This window comes from Salvelinus sp. IW2-2015, linkage group LG20 (genome assembly GCF_002910315.2).
Source record: "Salvelinus sp. IW2-2015 linkage group LG20, ASM291031v2, whole genome shotgun sequence".
NCBI classification, from domain to species: domain Eukaryota; kingdom Metazoa; phylum Chordata; class Actinopteri; order Salmoniformes; family Salmonidae; genus Salvelinus; species Salvelinus sp. IW2-2015.
In genome coordinates, this window is record NC_036860.1 from 22,696,498 (window position 1) to 22,717,475 (window position 20,978).

Consider the following 20,978-nt stretch of genomic DNA (forward strand, 5'->3'; position numbering starts at 1 on the left):
GTACTTTTGTCTCGCCGCTCTCAACGGATCATCAGAAACGGTGATTCGTCGACCTGCCATCGCTATTGCAAAGCTCTCACTATTAAAGATCCTAGTTTAAGTATAACTTAAACTTGTGTGTTAAGTTAGTCTCTCCTCATTTGACAGTAAATAAATGAACCACCACAGGAGTACAGAGACGAGGTAGTCATAAAGAAAAGATTGTGTTAAGCACTAAAGCACTATTATTGCACACGGAGTCCATGCAATTTATGGGACTTCTTAAGAAATGTTTGACGCATGGACTTATTTAGGCTTTGCAATAACAAAGGCATTGCAAACGTATTGACTCAAGACATTTCAGCCTTTCATTTTTTATTAATTAGTACAAAATTCTAAAAACATAATCCAACGTTGACGTTATGGGGGTTTAATCCTTTTTAAATTCAGGCTTTAACACAACAAAATGTGGGAAAAGTCAAGGGGTGTGAATACTTTCTGAAGGCACTGTAAGATATAGCATGATATTGTGTATAAAGGCACCCCTGGGATTCTCGCAGCAGCTCTCTTACGAACAGGACACCCAAGTCATGTTTGGATGGCAATTGCTTCCAACAAGAGTTCCCGTCCCTCTTCCATCTCCCACTATTTCCATTCATCCTGATCATGTTCTTAGTAGGACTGGAGGTAGCCTGGCAAACAGGGCTAGCCTCGCACCGCCAGCCAAGTCCTCTTCACTAGCCTATAGTATGACGAATGGATTAGAGAGCGGATGCTTCTGGGATTCATGCTGGCACTGTTTGTTTAGTTTATGGATGGATTGTTTGCACTGCTGTTTGCAATGGCTGCTGTTCCCATGGCTGCAGTTGTCACTAGTTACCACAGCCACAAATGGCTTAACCCCACCTATTTCTCTTCTTAAAGGTAGACTCATCAAAATGACGTTGCCACGGGCAGCACCGGAGATATTGAGAAGAGCGAGATTCAACACTTCGCTCTCATAAAGTCACACACAGTATCTACGCATGTGCACAGGTTCGCTTCACGCTATTCACGGCATGGTAGTCAGGGCACCAAAACAGCTGAGAAGTTGAGCTTCACTCTTCAAAGTTCTTACGCTATATATACAAAAGTATGTGGACACCCCTTCAAATTATTATTATTATTTTTTATATTTATTTATTTATTGAATATCCGAAACATACAATACACTTGCAGTGAAGCCGCTCCACAACTACATCATACCAGTCATTCAACAGATTCCCATTCAGAGCGACACACAGAAGCAATGGTCAATGGACAGATCTACCACCAGGACAAAAACGTGAACCCGATCCCCCCACAGTTCCCCAATAGCTGTCCCTCAACCATTCGAGACCCCTCCCACAGTCAACCCCCCCCCCACAAAAAGAAAAATAAAATTAATTCCATTCCACACTCCAAGAACCCCCAATGCTCCAATAACCAAGGAAATTAACTAAAAAGAAACAAAGAAAAGACAGAAGAAAACAGCAAATAAAAATGCAAAAAATTATAATTAAACAAATTAATAAATTTTGAACAAAGGACATCAAGGACAACTAAAATCATAACAGCAATGCCAACTGTATATGGTTGTGTGCATGTCTGGCACTATTACATGTATGTGTGTATTCTTGTATGTGTTTATTTGAGTGTGTGTGTGTGTATATGCATGTGTACCGCGAAGTGGTAGGCCACACAAGCTCACAGAACGGGACCGGGATAATAATAGTCTGGGGCTGTTTTTCGTGGTTCGGGCATGGCCCCTTAGTGCCAGTGAAGGGAAATCTTAACGTTACGGCATACAATGTCATTCTAGACGATTCTGTGCTTCCAACTTTGTGGCAACAGTTTGGGGAAGGCCCTTTCCTGTTTCAGCATGACAATGCCCGTGTACAAAGCAAGGTCCATACAGAAACTGTTTGTCGAGATCGGTGTATAAGAACTTGACTGGCCTGCACAGAGCCCTGACCTCAACCCCATTAAACACCTTTGAGATGAATTGGAAAACCGATTGCAAGCCAGGCTTAATCGCCCAACATCAGTGCCCGACCTCACTAATGCTCTTGTGGCTGAATGGAAGCAAGTCCCCACAGCAATGTTCCAACATCTAGTGGAAAGCCTTCCTAGAAGAGTGGCAGCATAGTGGGGGAACAACTCCATATTAATGCCCATGATTTTAGAATGAGATGTTTGACGAGCAGGTGTCCACATACTTTTGGTCATGTAGTGTTTGTGAAATTTCCCCAGTTCTATGTTTTGTAGTAAAAAATACAGAGTAAGATGTGTTTCCAATTTCATCATCATAATTGGTTAAAATCACATGATGCACATCCATGTCATTGGAAACACTTACTCTGTTTTTTTCTACAAAACATAGAAATGCGCCATTTTCACATATGTTGGTGTTAGGGTGGTGCTGGAAATGATGAATATGAAGTTGAAATATTTAGACATTTCTCTTTAACCACGTGCCTAACCAAAAATGTTTTTGACGATATAGCCAATTTTTTGGGTAATTTGGTATTTTATTAGGATCCCCATTAGCTGTTGCGAAATCAGCAGCTAGTCTTCCTGGGGTCCACACAAAACATGAAATATAATACAGAATGACATAATACAGAACATCAATAGACAAGAACAGCTCAAGGACAGAACTACATACTTTTTTAAAAAGGCAAACAGCCGATATATCAATGCATACACAAAAATGGTCTAAGTCAAATAGGGGAGAGGCGTTGTGCCGCGAGGTGTTGCTTTATCTGTTTTTAGAAACCAGGTTTGCTGTTTATTTGAGCAACATGAGATGGAAGGAAGTTCCATGCAATAAGGGCTCTATATAATACTGTACGTTTTCTTGAATTTGTTCTGGATTTGGGGACTGTGAACAGAATTTTGACTTAGAGGCTGAGTTAGCACTGCATTACAGATAGCTGGATTTGACGTTGCAGGTTCCAGGTTGACATTGTTCTGCAGAGCTTTGACTCTTAGCTTTCACTAAATGTGACTACATTATTTTTTAAAGTTTTTTTTAAAGATATCACATAGGAAGATTGTCCTGTAGCATTTGATTTCATTAATAAGTATTATTTTTATTAGTTGTTTTTAAAAATGTTATCAGTATATTAATAGATTAACTAGGGTCCTTTTTTAAAAACAGTGAAATGTTGTAAGGGACCACTGAGTTGGTTACATGTTGCTTATATTAAAGTATGCCTCAAAGAATTTGTTAATCTGGCAAAAGATTATGTTCCGCTGACATTATCCAGGCTCTGTCAAACAATCAATCCCCACTCATTTAAAACTACTTATCTGACTTCAGACACATTGTCAACAGCTAAAAACATTACACCCAGAGCATAGGCAGAGTATAAAAAGAATACGTGAAAATCTCTTCATCCCCGTTTTAAAAAACAGGCTACTATTTTGGCTGGCCGTGGAGGGGTGTCAACCACAGAAAGTGAACGAGCTGTCACCTTAACTGTTGGCTGCTGACTGTTATGTCATGATGCCGGCAGGTTTAGTCAAACAGGTGTTTGGTGTGCGGGCAACCTGTAGTGCTTGGGCTAATCATCTTCAACCCTCTTGCTAGTAATTACCTTATTCCTCCATCGCCAGGACAACACAACTATCTGTGTGCCGGGAGGAATGACTGCATCATAGACAGGATCCGCAGGAAGAACTGTCCGGCGTGCCGCTTCCGCAAGTGTCTCCAAGCAGGGATGAACCTGGAAGGTAAGTGGCACCACCACATTCATATTGTTCTCATATAAGTGGAAGTGTAGTGTATATACACAGTCTTATGGCAAGCATAGTTATTCAGCAAAGTTGAATCAGAGGACATTTTCAGCATGTGTTGTCTCTGAAAGGCAGGGCTTTATATGTTTTGTCCCCTATAGAGGTTGTGATTAGAGGTAGGATTTAGTATTGGATTCACATAAACCAGTAGAGGGCCTTGATTCCCAGAGTTTATGTTGACATGAGCTAACCTAATGTATCATCTCTGGCCCAGTGTTTCAAACAAGGGTCAGAGCCAGTGATCAACAACAATCATTCGCTCAGACCCAGTTCCTCCCATGTCCCTGAGCCATAGAAAGATAGAAGGCTCACATTAGCTCTACTCTGCCACTATGGACTTCAACAAAAAATGGAAATGGACAATAATTCACGTTGATGCACTTCTTGTTATTTATATATGTTCATTAATTCAGGGCTGCAGGGTATGAAATTGTTAATGATTTAGATGTACGAATCAGAGTGGGCGGAAAAAATACATTGACGGATGCGGGTGCATCAGCAGACAACCAAAACCTGGGGACGTACCAGAAAGGCTCTTAGTTGCCATAGAAACATTTATGGAGGAAATTAAAAAAGGAGGGGAAAAAATACATTGTTTTTGATGGTAACCCTCTCAACCGGAGGCATTCAGCACATATTGTAACAGAAAAGATAAATCGATCAAAGTTTTTCAACAAATCCAAAATACATTGTGTTTTTTTGTGTTGCGCTGCTCTTTTTAAAGACCCATAGAAATACACAAGAAAGTAAGTTTCTTTGTTTCATTGAATTAAACCTTTTGAAGCGTAACACAATGTGGATGACCTACCTTTATGAGCAAACTGTAGCTGAGGTAATCTGATAAAGCATCTTATAGGCTGCATATTTTTGTTATGAATAGGGTATGTGTGGTCTATACACTGTCACCACCTGGGTTAGGTGGGAAACAATAGCTAGCCATAACCCTCTAAGGTCGATGTCCACGCCCCCGCGGAAATCAAATTAGCATAATAAAACAATCCCCCTGAAAATAAGGGGTTAAATATATATATATATTTTTTTAAATAACAAATGTTTCCGGATCTTTCTTATATCTCTTAGATATAGGACAGACACTTCAGAACAAACTTCCTTTTGAATTTTTTGGGACGGATTATCTGTTCCATGTAGTGAATCTGTTATTCAATGCATTTGTATGGGCAAATAAGGGGGAAAATAATTGTTAAATCAAATGTTTTTTTTCTATATTTTTTTGATACTTCAAGGAGTCTAAATCAAATTGCTAAATGATCCTTGGTATGACCTTCTTAAAACAATTTCATATAGCTTAGCAGAACCCCCCCCCCCCCGCCCTCCTCTGGCTTAGACAGGGCTTAGACTGTTATGGGTTAACAAGGAAAATTACTGATTAGCGCTTTCTTCTCTCTATTCTCTCGCTCTCTCTTCTCGGTCTTTGCAGCAAGGAAAAACAAGAAGCTGATCCGATTTAAAGGTCAGCAGGCCACGACAGAGCCGAACGCACCTGATGAAAGGGCATGCACCCTGATCCCAAAGTCCATGCCCCAGCTGGTGCCCACCATGCTGTCCCTGCTTAAAGCCATCGAGCCAGAGGCCATTTACTCTGGCTACGACAGCACCATCCCCGACACCTCCACCCGCCTTATGACCACCCTCAACAGGTTGGGCGGACAGCAGGTCGTTTCAGCCGTCAAGTGGGCCAAGTCCCTACCAGGTAAGACCACCTGGTACACCTCCATTAACACTGTGACCATAGACCGCAGGGACCATTTTAGCACTAATTTGACTAACCATAATGGGCTAGGCTTGGTCCATTCCGTTTCAACTCAAGTTTATACAGGAAATGAACTAGGTCTAAATCAAGTCAATCCAGTGACTTTCAAATGAATTATAATATTTTCAATTCATCTCATGATTTTCTATTTTATCGATCATGGAATGGGATTGAGTTGATCCCCAGCCCCTAATCATGAGAAAGAAGGCACATGGTTTGGTAATCGCACCCCCCAAGTATTTACTCTCTGCCTTGGTCTCGCCCAGCAGCCAGCTAGCATGGAAGGGAAGGACGTGGAGAAATCTTACATAACCACTGAGTGGTTAAGCAAATATGATCTGAAAAGACTTCCACTTTTGAAGTGTCAACAATGAGAGACAATTGAACTGCAATTAAAGGCCACTTTCAGGGCTACAGACTGCAACCATTTAGTCACATTTGGCGACCCTTTGACTTGGCTGTCCGAGTAAAAGTTTTACTTGGTCGCATCAGTGTGTGCTGCACATTCAACATGGTCACTACATGGCTGCAATACAGTGTATTAGAATTACAATGCCCGATCTTAGTCTCTATGGGGCTCCCGAGTGGCGCAGTGGTCTAAGGCACTGTCTCTCAGTATTCGAGGCGTCACTATAGACACCCTAGTTTGAATCCAGGCTGTATCACAACCGGCCATGATTGGGAGTCCCATCGGGCGACGCACATTTTGCACAGCACGATGCCGGGTTTGGCCAGTGTAGGCCGTCATTGTAAATAAGAATTTGTTCTTAACTGACTGACTTGCCTAGTTAAATAAAAGTTAAAAAWTTTTTTTTTAAATGTAGTCTTGTCTGTCTTATTCTATCAATGTTTTGATAAAATAGACATATAATTTTATCATTATAAACTCAGCAAAAAAAGAAATGTCCTCCCACTGTCAACTGTGTTTATTTTCAGCAAACTTAACATGTGTAAATATTTGTATGAACATAAGATTCAACAACTGAGACATAAACTGGACAAGTTCCACAGACATGTGACTAACAGAAATMGAATAATGTGTCCCTGAACAAAGGGGGGATCAAAATCAAAAATAACAGTCAGTATCTGGTGTGGCCACCAGCTGCATTAAGTACTGCAGTGCATCTCCTCCTCATGGACTGCACCAGATTTGCCTATTCTTGCTGTGAGATGTTACCCCACTTTTCCACCAAGGCACCTGCAAGTTCCCGGACATTTCTGGGGGAAATTCAATGGGATTGAGATCCGGGCTCTTCGCTGGCCATTCCTTTATTGCAGGTAATCACGCACAGAACGAGCAGTATGGCTGGTGGCATTGTCATGCTGGAGGGTCATGTCAGGATGAGCCTGCAGGAAGGGTACCACATGAGGGAGGAGGATGTCTTCCCTGTAACGCACGGCGTTGAGATTGCATGCAATGACAACAAGCTCAGTCCGATGATGCTGTGATACACCGCCCCAGACCATGACGGACCCTCCACCTCCAAATCGATCCTGTTCCAGAGTACAGGCCTCAGTGTAACGCTCATTCCTTCGACAATAAACGCGAATCCAATTTTCACCCCTGGTGAGACAAAACCACAACTCGTCAGTGAAGAGCACTTTTTGCTAAGTCCTGTCTGGTCCAGCGACGGTGGGTTTGTGCCCATAGGCAACGTTGTTGTCTGTGATGTCTGGTGAGGACCAACAGGCCTACAACCCCCCAGTCCAGCCTCTTGTGGACAGTCTGAGCACTGATGGAGGGATTGTGCGTTCCTGGTGTAACTTGGGCCGTTGTTGTTGCCATCCTGTACCTGTCCCGCAGGTGTGATGTTCGGATGTACCGATCCTGTGCAGGTGTTACACATGGTCTGCCGCTGCGAGGACGATCAGCTGTCCGTCCTGTCTCCCTGTAGCGCTGTCTTAGGCGTCTCACAGTACGGACATTGCAATTTATTGCCCTGGCCACATCTGCAGTCCTCATGCCTCCTTGCAGCATGCCTAAGGCACATTCACGCAGGGTCCCTGGGCATCTTTCTTTTGGTGTTTTTCAGAGTCAGTAGAAAGGCCTCTTTAGTGTCCTAAGTTTTCATTACTATGACCTTAATTGCCTATTGTCTGTAAGCTATTAGTGTCTTAACGACCATTCCACAGGTTCATTAATTGTTTATGGTTCATTGAACAAGCATGGGAAACAGTGTTCCCATGCTTTACAATGAAGATCTGTGAAGTTATTTGGATTTTTACAAATTATCTTTGAAAGACAGGGTCCTGAAAAAGGGATGTTGATTTTTTGGCCGAGTTTATATTACTCAAAAGACCAGCACTAACAACACTGCAATCCTGACCAATTCCCTGTGTGTTGTGTGTTCGTGCAGGGTTCCGGAACCTTCACCTGGATGATCAGATGACTCTGCTGCAGTGCTCCTGGCTGTTCCTCATGTCATTCGGCCTGGGCTGGCGCTCCTACCAGCAGTGTAATGGGGGCATGCTCTGCTTCGCCCCTGACCTGGTTATTAATGAGTAAGTCCAGAGCATCAGAGAGACACCTTGGAGGGCTGAAGCTGGCTGGGGGCTCTGGAGATGAGAAAGGTAGCCTGGATGGTGGGTGGAGTTCTATAGATAGCTAGTTCAAGCAGAGCCTTTCTGGAGGGAGGGAAGGAAAACTATATTGCTGGATTGAAAAATGTATGTCTACCGAACGTCTACACCCCCTTTAACTTGTTTCACCTTTTGTTGCATTACAAAGTGAGATTGAAATATATATATTTTTTTAAATAGCCATTGATCTACACAGTACTCCATGTCAAAGTGAAAAGATAATTCTGTATATAATTTAATAAAAATTCAATAAGTAAAATATAGTCGTTGCATAAGTATTCACCCCCTTTGATTAGGCCAGCCTAAATTAGTTAAGAAGTAAACATTTTTGTTAACAAATCATATAAGTTATATGGACAGACTCTGTGTGACATGATTTCTGAATGACTACCCCTTCCTCTTTCCCCCATACATATAACATCTGTAAGTCCCTCAGTCAAGTATTGAATTTCAAGCACAGATTCAACTACAAAGACCAGGGAGATTTTCAAAAGCCTCATAAAGAAGGGCAGGAATTGGTAAATGGGTAATAATAACAAATCAGACATTTAATGTCTTTAGTCATGGTTAAGTTAATAATTCTGCTGTGGGTGAAGTATTAAAACCATCCAGACACATCAGATGCAGTCGTTTTTCTGAAATGAGCTGCAGGACAGGAAGGAAACTGCTTAGGGATGTTACCATGAGGCCATTGGTGATTTTTAAACCAGCTACAGAGTTCAATGGCCGTGATGGGAGAAAACTGAGGATGGATCTATGAAAGAATGACAAAGTGGAAAGAATACAAATATATAGAATACACATATTCCAAAACAACAAGGCACTACAGTAATACTGCAACAACAACAAAAAACATGTCAAAGGAATATACTTTTTGGGCTAAATTCAAAGCCTTATGTTTAGGGCAAACACAATACATAACTGAGTAACTGCCTCCTTATTTTCAAGTATGGTGGAGGCTGCATCATGGTATGGGTATGCTTGACATCGGCAAAGACTGGGGAGTTTTTCAGGATGAAAAGAAACCAGATGGAGCTAAGCGCAGGCAAAATTCTAAAGGAAAACCTGCTTCAGTTTGCTTTACACCAGACACTGGGAAAGGGATTCACCTTTCACCAGGATAATAACATAAAACACAAAAGCCAGATCTAGAGTGAAGTTGCTTACCGAGAAGACAGTGAATCTTCCTGAGTGGACAGTTTTGACTTAAATCTGCTTGAAAATCTATGGTAAGAATCGAAAATTGCTGTCTAGCCATGAATCCCAACAACTTGACAGCTTGAAGAATTTTGAAAAGAATAATGGGAAAATATTGCACCATACAGGTGTGCAAAGAAAGCTCTTATGAGATTTACCCAAGAAGACTGCCAAAGGTGTTTCTAACATGTATTGACTCAGGGGGTGAACACTTACCTAATCAAGTTCTATTAGTGTTTTATTCTTCATTAATCTTTTTTAAAAAACAAATCTTAATCTTTAAAAGTACAAATGGTCTTTCACTTTGACATTAGAGTATTTTGTGTAGATCATTGACAAAAAAAAAAACTGGGAATACATTCAAGCGGGGTGTAGACTTGGGTGGGGAAATCCTGTCCATCCTATTAGGGCTGATTTCTTAGCCCAGATTCACAACACTCTGTATCTCCAGCAGTATTATAGGCATAACTGTCACGGTCATTATACACTATGTGAATTGCAGAGAGGGAAACGGGGTGTTGGTCTGATTTATAACTGTCACTTTGTGTGTGTGTGTCTCAGTGAGAGGATGAAGCTGCCCTATATGACCGACCAGTGTGAGCAGATGCTGAAGATCTCCACTGAGTTTGTGAGGTTGCAGGTGTCCTACGACGAGTACCTGTGTATGAAAGTCCTGCTGCTGCTCAGCACAGGTATAACATATTTACATTTCAAATCTTAAATAACATAAATGAATCCATAGATTAAAACACTTATTCATTATTGCCGTCCGATGCAGTTTGCTGGGGAAAAGCAGAACACATTTTTTTGACTTCTCAGATGTGTTCAAAAATAAGTAGAGAAAAGAAAAAGAGGAGGGAAACCAGACAAACTGAAGCTGCAGCTTTTGAATGAGCTTTGTACAAATGAGGCCTCGGGGGGGACTCCCAGCGTGACAAGCCATTACAAAACCATATTTAAGCAGAAGATACTGTTTATTGCAACACTGTTGGCTTGGATTGACTGGGGGAAAAAACTATTTTATGCCTTTCAAATTACTCAAAATGAGTGGTTTTGGAAAGCGCACACACTTAGTGTGTTTTGATTGCTTCCTAAGGAAATGAAAATTACATTTACATGCAGAGCTGTGCTTTTTTTAAACCAGTGAGCAATCTTCCCTGATTTTATTTCCAACCAGGACAGAATGTACACGTTTTCAAGTGTTTTATTTTGATTGGCTCATCGATAATGTTATCTAAAGAATTCAAACTAGAAATGTAAAAGAAATACGCCAGGCGACCACTTTTGATCGATGTTGTCACGGCCGTCAAAAGAAGTGGACCAAAGTGCAGCGTGGTGAGCGTACATTCTTATTTATTTAAAGAAATGTCGCCAACAAACGAAAAAACAACCGTGAAGCTTAAAGGGCTATAGTGCCACTAACAAAGATAACTACCCACACTGAAAGGCGGGAAAAAGGGCTACCTACGTATGATTCCCAATCAGAGACAACGATAGACAACTGTCCCTGATTGAGAACCGTACCCTGCCAAAACATAGAAATTAAGAAACAGAAAACAAAGCATAGAATGCCCACCCCAAATCACACCCTGACCAAACCAAATAGAGACATAAAAGGTGTGGACTCCGGCCGCAAAACCTGAACCTATAGGGGAGGGTCTGGGTGGGCATCTATCTGCGGTGGCGGCTCAGGTGCGGAACGCAGACCCCACTCCACCTCTGGCTCACCCCACTTTGGTGGCACCTCTGGTGCGGGGACCCTCGTCGCCGACCCCGGACTGGGGACCCTCATTGCGGGCCCCAGACTGGGGACCCTCGCTGCGGGCCCCGGACTGGGAACCCTCGTTGCGGGCCCCGGACTGGGGACCGTCGCTGGAGGCTCCGGACTGGGGACCCTCGTTGCGGGCCCCGGACTGGGAACCCTTGTTGGAGGCTTCGTGCCATGGATCATCACTGGAGGCTTCGTGCCATGGATCATCACTGGAGGCTTCATGCCATGGATCATCACTGGAGGCTTCGTGCCATGGATCATCACTGGAGGCTTCCTCCGTTGAGCCGGAACAGGTCTCAACGAACTGAGGAGATGTACTGGCAGCCTGGTGCGTGGAGCTGCCACTGGACTTACCAGGCTGGGGAGACATTCAGGAGGCCTGGGTCTGGGGGCAGGCACAGTATACACTGGGCCATGGAGGCGCACTGGAGGTCTTGAGCGTAGAGCCTGCACAACCCGTCCTGGCTGGATGGTTATTTTCACCCTGCAGATGCGGGGCACTGGCACAGGAACGCACTGGGCTGTGCAGACACACCGGAGACACAGTGCGCAGAGCCAGCGCAGGATATCCTGGGCCGTGGAGACGCACTGGAGGCCAGATGCGCTGAGCCGGCACCTTCCGTCCTGGCTGGATGCTCACTCTAGCCCGTCCAATGCAGGGAGCTGGAATGTAGCGCACCGGGCTATGAACGCGCACTGGAGACACCGTGCGCTCCACCGCATAACACGGTGCCTGACCAGTACGCCGCTCCCTCCGGTAAGCACGGGGAGTTGGCTCAGGTCTCCAACCTGACTCAGCCAATCTCCCTGTGTGCCCCCCAAATTTTTGGGGAGGGGGTGCCTCGTGCCTGCTCCTCCGTGACTCCTGGTAGCGAAGTCGTTCCTCCCTCGCTACTTCAGCCTGTTTCCATGGCAGGGTCTTGTCCCCTGCCATAACCTCCTCCCATGTCCAAGATGTCCTCCATTCTCTCTTCTCCCGGGCCCAGGATCCCTGCTCCTCCTGGCCACACTGCTTGGTCCTTTGGTGGTGGGTAGTTCTGTCACGGCCGTCACGGTCGGCACGCATGTGAACCGTGGATCAATTGCAAAGTTTAACCATCATAGTGTGAAATACAGTTTTACTGCCGCTGTTACTTTTTAAAGTAATAATTCCCTAAATCTCGATGCAGAGTTGCAGTGGAAAAATAAAGACAAGACAGATGCGTGCTGTGTTTTACTCTGAAGCCTGAAGGTTGATTTGATTATTTTTTTAAAGCAGTTGTGTGTACTGTTCACGTGACCGGGGCATGTTGAATCCCAACGAATCAATCCTGGATGCTCGCGATGCAAAAAGCAAAGAAGAAAAAAGAGCAGTGACAGCCATGGCTAGCGGAGGAGCTGAAGAACTGGAAAAGCCTCCCGCTTCATTTAAGTCTCATGTATGGGAGCATTTTGGCTTCCCTGTCAAATATGATGACGGAAGAAGGGTAGTGGACAACACCATTACGGTGTGTAGGCATTGTGCCACAACAAAGCTGATCATGGAAATACATCGAGCGTGGCCACACATTTAAAGCGTCATCACCCTGGTGGGTCAGTGACGGGAGCCAAGTCAGCCAAGAGACAACAACTTCTCACCACGGCATTTAAGCAGCCCTTTGCTGCAGAATCAGACCGGGCTAAAGCCATCACCAAATCTATTGGGATGTTTATCGTTGCAGACATGAGGCCGTACTCTGTTGTGGAAAACAAAGGGTTTAAAAATATGGTGAAAGTGCTTGAGCCACGCTACGAAATCCCTTCGCGCACCCACTTCAGTATGAAGATCGTGCCAGATCTTTATGAAAAGGAAAGGATCAAAATTGTCGATGAATTATCCAAGGCATTCTCTGTTGCCCTCACCACAGACAGGTGGACCTCCAGGGCAACGGAAAGCTACGTGACTGCAACTGCTCACTACACCACAGAGGAGTGGCAGATGCGAAGTCTGGTGCTACAGACACGCCACCTCCTGTCACACAGGCACAAATCTGGCGCAGGTACTGCTAGGCGCAGAGTGGAGGCTAGAGAGGCCCAATAGCAATATCCCAACCACCACAGATAATGCAATAACCAAGTAAGTGCAGTGATAGAAGCTGGACTGGTGCCACAGGTAGCTTGGTTTTGCACATGTGATCAATTTAGCATCCCGAAGGGGAATCTCAGTGAACCAGATGGACCGCCTCCTTGGGAGGATCAGGAAGGTGGTTTCTTTTTCCACCGAAGCACAACAGCCGCTCATGTGCTTAAGATCAAGCAAGAAATGCTACAGCTACCGACCCACAACCTCATACACGATGTCACAACAAGATGGAACTCCACTTATGACATGTTGGAGCGCTATCTTGAGCAGCAGGCAGCTGTATACGCTGCACTGACAGACAAGACCCTGAAAAAAAATGAAGACATCGTCACCTTGTCTGATGATGATGTGAAAGTGGCAGAGGAGGTCCTCCAGGTGTTCAAACGCCTCAAAACGGTTACAACCCTATTGAGCACTGGAATTTCACCGTCTGTGTCCATGATGCTACCTCTGAAAACAAGGATTCTACAATCCATGGCCCCAAGTGAGGAAGACAGCACCATCACTAGAGATGTCAAGGCTGCCATTAGATGACCTGAACCCCAGATACCCCCCTAATGTACAGGACTACCTTCATAGATCTACTGCACTGGATCCAAGCTTCAAGTCCCTGTCTCATCTAGACCCTGTCCTACGCCAGAGGACATACAGTGATCTCACCACTGAGATTGTGGCCACTGAAGAGGTAAAAAAACAAATGAGTGAATTACTTAAATATACTGCAGTCTAATCTTAGTCTATGCTATTGCTATTAGAATCATCCATGTTTTATTTAGAATAATAATATATTTTATTAAATGTTATTGCCACAATTATAGTTCTATGAAATATGAAAATAAATAATTAGGTAGTTTAATAGATCAAGTAATTTTTTCTGCAGGGTCAAGCAACAGAGCAGACTCAGAGGAATCTCCTCCAAAATAATTTGGCCATGAAGGAGCTTTTCGGGGAGACCTTTGCGAGCAAGGACACAGGAAAAATGTTTGCCAACACCATCAAAGAGGAGGTGGCATCCTACAAGGCAGCAAGCAGCATTCCAGTGGTGATCCACTGGCATGGTGGAAAAGCAATGTGTAAATAACCTCACATTGCCATGATGGCAAGATGATACCTGGCTGTGCCTGGCACTTCAGTTCCTAGCGAGAGTGTGTTCTCCACGACAGGGGACATAGTGACTGCAAAGAGGTCTACCCTCTCCCCAGACAATGTAGACATCCTCATTTTTTTGAAAAATAATTTGAATTATATGCTCAGGTCTGCTTTGCTTTCTTACTTTTTTGACTTTTTTTTTATGTTGACACAGGCTATTTTTTTTCATTCCCTATTGTTCAAAGGTATCATTCCTCATATTGCACTTTAATTTAACAATTGCGCATTGAATATTTTATTTTTAAGATTTTATTTAAACATTGAAAAGTTCCTCGCTTTAAGTGTTCTTTAAGTAATAAATGGAAAGCAAAGTTATATTTGTCTCACTTTTAGGGGGGTGGGGGGGCTGATCCGATCCGTGACTCAAAACCGTGATCTGAACCGTGAGTTTTGTGATCCGTTGCACCATTAGTAAATAGTCATTTGTCAGTTATTCTAGACTGGAGGCATAAAATCCTTCTCTTTCATGTTTGAAAAAGGACATCATTAGCTACATCCAAACCAGAAAAATATACAGGAGAAAGCCAGTTTGTATCTCTCATCTGATAAGACAATTGGAGAGTATTTTACCTTTTACCTCCTGTGTTGTTTTGCATAATCTCTTGTCCATTGAGTGCAGTTTTGCCTGGGCCCAAGTCCAAGATCCCAGAACCCTTCAGTCCAGGGTAGATCCTTCATCTGGCTCTCATCAGGGAAGAATGGGGCCTCATAAAACCCATTGTTACCTGTGGTTTTGCATATTTTCCATATACCTAAGTGTGGTTGTGATGGGACGGAGGGTGGTTTGTATGAGACGGTAGTGGCGAGACGTTAGTGGCAGGATAACGGGCAGTGTTCAGACTGGGAGACTGGGTAAAAACTGATAGACTCCTTCCTGGCCTAACCTAACAATGTCAGAGTTTCTATTGTGTGAATATTGGCTGACTGAGTGAGGTTGCGTCCTTGACATCCGAAACTCTTTATTATGCCATTTTGTAACGACAGAGACGTGAGGACTATATTGACGTGCATTGCCTAAAACAAATCATGCACGATGAGTAAGATGTTATGTCTGCTTGTTCCCCCCACAGTACCAAAGGATGGATTGAAGAGCCAGGCTGTGTTTGATGAGATCCGCATGACCTACATCAAGGAGCTGGGGAAGGCCATCGTCAAGCGGGAAGAGAACTCCAGCCAGAACTGGCAGAGGTTCTACCAACTCACTAAGCTACTGGACTCCATGCAGGAGGTGAGTTTGAGCCCACCTGCTCCCACAGCCACACAACAGCATTCAGCAACACTCAGTAACACTTGCCGACGTTTTCCAGGTAGTTATGGAACCCAGGACTATCCTGGCTTAATAAACACAAAGAAAATTAAATGAATGAGCGTACATGCATACTCATCCCCTCTTCTACTCGTCAGCATACCAATAAATCAACCTGTTTCCTTTTGGTTGGAGTACCTTATATCAGGGAGTCAAGTCTGGAAGAGTGTGACTTGAATACCTGTTAGAGATCCAATATGTATTAAGAGCAAGCAAGACTGTTTTTTTTTGTGTGTGTATTTGTGAACCTCTTAAGTTAGAGATGAGACCATTAGAATGTATTACAAGCTTAATTTTCCAGCTATGCTATCAATATCAAAGTTGTTCATCATGGCATCAATGAGTGGTTTGACATAGTGTGTGCTCTACCAAACTGTAGCTACGCACCCTGGCATGTTGCTCTGTTGTTGCCATTGTGCTCTTATTGAAAGACCTCTAAGAAATACCTGGTTGTTTCCACAGATGGTGGGGGGCCTCCTGCAGATCTGCTTCTACACTTTTGTGAATAAATCCCTTAGTGTGGAGTTCCCTGAAATGCTGGCCGAGATCATCAGCAACCAGATACCAAAATTCAAAGATGGGAGTGTCAAGCCGCTTCTGTTTCATCATGCCTTAAACCATGACACAATGCCTTAAAACCCCAGCCTCCCCTCTCGCCAGCCAGACCAACCTGTTTTCCCTGCAGACGTCCCACCAGGTCCCCTACCAGTACGGATTAATGTAGTGAGAGTGTGCACTCAAATTGGTTCCCAGAGGACTTGGGTGGAGAGAGAATGTGAAAAAGAGAGAGAACAGGAGTGTAAGATTGACACTGACCATGAGCGACATGGCAACAAACTAACTGACCCTTCTGGATGAAACAAGGATTCAACTGTTCTAGAATCGCGTTTCGACCGTGAATCACTTCAAAAGACTTGATTATTGTGAGATTGGAGGAATCAAATTTTGACAACAAAAAGAGAAAGGAATATTTTCTATTGATTTAATGCATGCACAGACCGCTGAAACGTTTACGCAAGAATATCAGAAAAGGGAAAACGTGCCTTTTTTTTTAGCTTTACAAGCTTTCCATAGCCATTTTTCTCAAACTGTCAAAAGCAAGTATTTTGCATAGGAATTTAATATAAACACCTTTGTATGTATTTGTGTCTGTTCTCTTTCTAAGCAGCCATGTTTATTTTCTAAAATGTGTAGTTAAAATCCCCAGAAGTGAAGTGTACAGTAAATAATAAAACCAATTCAATTCCATTCTCCGCAACCTTTCAGCAGTTGTTATGCGCAAACATTAGGTTGAATAGAAGGTTCCTGCCCATGTCTGAGCGTATGTCACAGACAGTATATCAGGGTTCCCCAGTCAGTAATGGGCCCCCCTGGGTCCAAGTTTTGGTTTTTTGCCCTAGGAATACACAGCTGATTCAAATAACCAACTCATCATGAAGCTTTGACTATTCTAATCAGCTGTGTAGTGCTAGAGAAAAAAACGAAAAGTGCACCCAGGGGGGACCCCAGGACCGAGTTTGGGAAACCCTGTAGTACATCATAATTCAACAGTAAGAAAAAAAAAGATCAGATCAACTTTTATGTGTGTAATAGGTTGTCTTCATGATAAAAGCAAGACTCCATCTTAAAACCATCCATGATTTTCGAGTTAAATGAAAAGGGCAGCATTGGGCTAGGGAGATGGGATGGGAGTTTGCAGAATTGGCTAATTATCATATGATTGGTGTGTATATGTGAGTGAGAGAGCGCAAAAAGGAAACGGCCTGAACACGTTTGTTTGTTCATATGATATTAAAACGTATGTATCTATTTTTTATATGATCCGTCAAGCTGAATTTTAGAGAGCATACGCACAGTCACTATTCTCTGGGAGTTGCAAACAAATTGTTAAATTACCCAAGCTTAAAAGAAAAATCCACTCAAGTGATATTTTGTTTTGTTTTTTTCATTGGTCTACTGTTGAAACAGTCCCAAAATTATTTGCATGTCACCAGTCAAGTTTTCAAGATGTAGGATTTTCAAAAATCAACGTGTCTCTTGCCACATCATCATGATGGTTTAAAAGTCACCTGTATGTATTATTCTAGTGCCAAACCGCAGATTTTGTCAATTCTTATTCAAAATTTGAAATGGAAAAACAGCAGAACTGTGTAATTGTTACACAGAATTTATTTAGCCATCCTCTCACATTAGTTGACATAACATCGTTACAGTGGTTTGCAAAAGTATTCACCCCCTTGGCATTTTTCCTATTTTGTTGCCTTACAACTGGGAATTAAAATAGATTTTTGGGGTGTTTGTATCATTTGATTTACACAACATGCCTACCACTTTGAAGATGCAAAATATTTTTTATTGTGAAGCAAACAAGAAATATGACAAAAAAACTGAAAACTTGAGTGTGCATAACTATTCACCCCCCCCCAAAGTCAATACTTTGTAGAGCCACCTTTTGCAGCATTTACAGTCCCCAGTCATACCCCAGTCTCTTGGGGTATGTCTCTATAAGCTTGGCACATCTAGCCACTGGGATTTTGCCCATTCTTCAAGGCAAAACTGCTCCAGCGCCTTCAAGTTAGATGGCTTCTGCTGGTTTACAGCAATCTTTAACTCATACCACATATTCTCAATTGGATTGAGGTTTGGGCTTTGACTAGGCCATTCCAAGAAACGTAAATGTTTTCCATTAAACCACTTGAGTGTTGCTTTAGCAGTATGCTTAGGGTCATTGTCCTGCTGGAAGGTGAACCTCCGTCCCAGTCTCAAATCTCTGGAAGACTGAAACAGGTTTCCTTCAATAATTTCCCTGTATTTAGCGCCATCCATCATTCCTTCAATTCTGAACAATTTCCCAGTCCCTGCTGATGAAAAACATCCCCACAGATGGTGTTCTCGGGATGATGTGAGGTGTTGGGTTTGTACCAGACATAGCGTTTTCCTTGATGGCCAAAAAGCTAAATTTTAGTCTCATCTGACCAGAGTACCTTCTTCCATATGTTTGGGGAGTCTCCCATATGCCTTTTGGCGAACACCAAACCTTTTTGCTTATTTTTTTCTTTAAGCAATGGCTTTTTTCTGGCCACTCTTCCGTAAAGCCCAGCTCTATGGGATATATGGCTTAAAGTGGTCCTATGGACAGATACTCCAATCTCCGCTGTCGAACTTTGCAGCTCCTTCAGGGTTATCTTTGCTCTTTGTTTGCGTCTGATTAATGCCCTCCTTGCCTGGTCCATGAGTTTTGGTGGGCGGCCCTCTCTCGGCAGGTTTGTTGTGGTGCCATATTCTTTCCATTTTTTAATAATGGATTTAATGGTGCTCTGTGGGATGTTGAACGTTTCTGATATTTTTTTTATAACCCAACCCTGATCTGTACTTCTCCACAACTTTGTCCCTGACCTGTTTGGAGAGCTCCTTGGTCTTCATGGTGCTTGGTGGTGCCCCTTGCTTAGTGGTGTTGCAGAGTCTGGGGCCTTTCAGAACTGGTGTATATCTACTCAGATCAGATTGCACACAGGTGGACTTTATTTAATTAATTATGTGACTTCTGAAGGTAATTGGTTGCACCAGATCTTATTTAGGGGCTTCCTAGCAAAGGGGGTGAATACATATGCACACACCACTTATCTGTTTTTATTTTTATTTATTTATTTTTTATTTCACCACCAATTTGGACTATTTTGTGGAATGACCATGTGAGAAGGATCCCCTGGTGCTCCTCTCTGTATGCATTCCCTGTATGTGTCTATCGTGTATTTTGGGGGGGAGATTGACATATTTTGGAATACTTTCTCATACAAGTTTTACAGAGGACTTTGTCTCAGTTCTGGTTTTCAATTGGACAAACCAGCTTGATCACATCCTAATGATCACTGCATTGCCATAGATGTACATACAGTAGCATAACATATCTCATGAAAGTAAAGCAGTTTCTTGACTATAACATGTTTCATGACAACTTTTGACAGAATAATTTTACATACCTGTATGTCCCTATCTTTTTTTTTATTTTTTATTTTTAAAGGGAAAGAAAGTTAGACTTAAAGCCTTGCGAAAGGGAGACCAAGAGCCATAAAAATTGGGTTTAAATTCAGGACAACTTAACTATCGATGCTTTAGAAAATGGGTTTCTTTTGAAAAATACAATATTTTCAATATCAGTTTGATCCTCTTTGATATGAATCATTTTACTCAGTATTTTTGTACATTGGATGAGTAAGACGGTCATTATTTTATTTTTCTGTTTGTGTTTGACAAAGATGGATGTATTGCATATGTACTTACACATTGTTAAAACATGTCTGACTTGTAAGTAACTATAAATTATATAAATCAATGGGAAAGACTATGAAAGCACTGTGTTTTAGGAAATTAGAAAATCAGGGTATTGGGAGGGGAAGAGGGACTGGAGTATATTTTGTATAGTACAACAGAGTGACCAAAGCAGAGAGAACATAAGTATTCGAGCAGTTACATTTACAGTAGCACTTATTATCCAATTATAGTGCTTATTATTTTATTTTAAAATATTTTGTAATGGTCTAGGCTTTGGTCTTTTGTATATTGCTGTGAGAATTAACCAGTCGCTTCGAATGTTTGGTTTTTTAAACGTTTTTTTTAGGTAAAAACTGTGTTTGAACGTAATCTACAGGAGAGAATTTGCACTACCACGTTTCATAATGAATAGGAAATGAGGAAGGTCGTCACTCAGTCTTTGACTTTCCTTATTTCCTGGTCTACGCACCACAAACTGCCTAAAATAATCTATAATGTTCATTCACTACCTCGTTTCAACTTCATACTAGTTGACAAAGTCTATTTTCTGTATAAAATACATACAAATATTATCTTTAAAGATTAAGGGCAGATCATATTTCACTGGTATATGGCTTTCATTAAAGTCTGTTGTTCGTATTTCAGTTCTGTAAATGTAATCCAATGTAAAGAATATATGTTGTGTATTTGTTTAAAAAAAAAAAAATGTATTACCTCTGTATTACACCGCTTCTGTAGTCAATGTCGATATTTTCTCCTGACTAAAATATCTGTGTAGTTCTTTGGTTGGGTGCTCTAGCTTCGCTTCATGACCTCCGATGGTTATCAGTTGTTTCTCCATATAAATCTAAAATAAAGGGTTTCTCATTCACAAGTAATTTCTAAGGTCTCCAAATATGTCTTGATGGATGACAATTTTTTCTTAATTGTGCTGGATGACATCAAATGCGTCAGATGTACATAAAAGTCAAATTTCCATATCACTGTATATTATGAAAATGTTTTGACTCCCTGTCAAAAACCTTCTGGGGCT

At 42.3% G+C, this 20,978-nt stretch overlaps 1 protein-coding gene across 9 annotated transcripts in view; it reads left to right on the top strand.

Annotated features, from left to right (window-relative positions):
• LOC111980383 (glucocorticoid receptor) overlaps positions 1–20,823 on the top strand; it is a 101,806-nt gene extending 80,983 nt beyond the window's left edge. For 8 of the 9 annotated variants that reach the window (XR_011481714.1, XR_011481717.1, XR_011481716.1 and 5 more), the window contains 7 exons: positions 3,619–3,735; positions 5,237–5,509; positions 7,927–8,071; positions 9,908–10,038; positions 15,438–15,595; positions 16,136–17,778; positions 18,012–20,823. Coding sequence is in view for 1 of the 9 variants with exons in the window: in XM_070449272.1 (XP_070305373.1) it covers positions 3,619–3,735; positions 5,237–5,509; positions 7,927–8,071; positions 9,908–10,038; positions 15,438–15,595; positions 16,136–16,309 (998 nt within the window). In the remaining 8 variants the exon portion in view is untranslated. Of the gene's footprint in view, positions 1–3,618; positions 3,736–5,236; positions 5,510–7,926; positions 8,072–9,907; positions 10,039–15,437; positions 15,596–16,135 lie in introns of all 9 variants that reach the window. The other variant, XM_070449272.1, reaches the window with a different exon arrangement.
• The last annotated feature ends 155 nt before the right edge of the window (positions 20,824–20,978 follow it).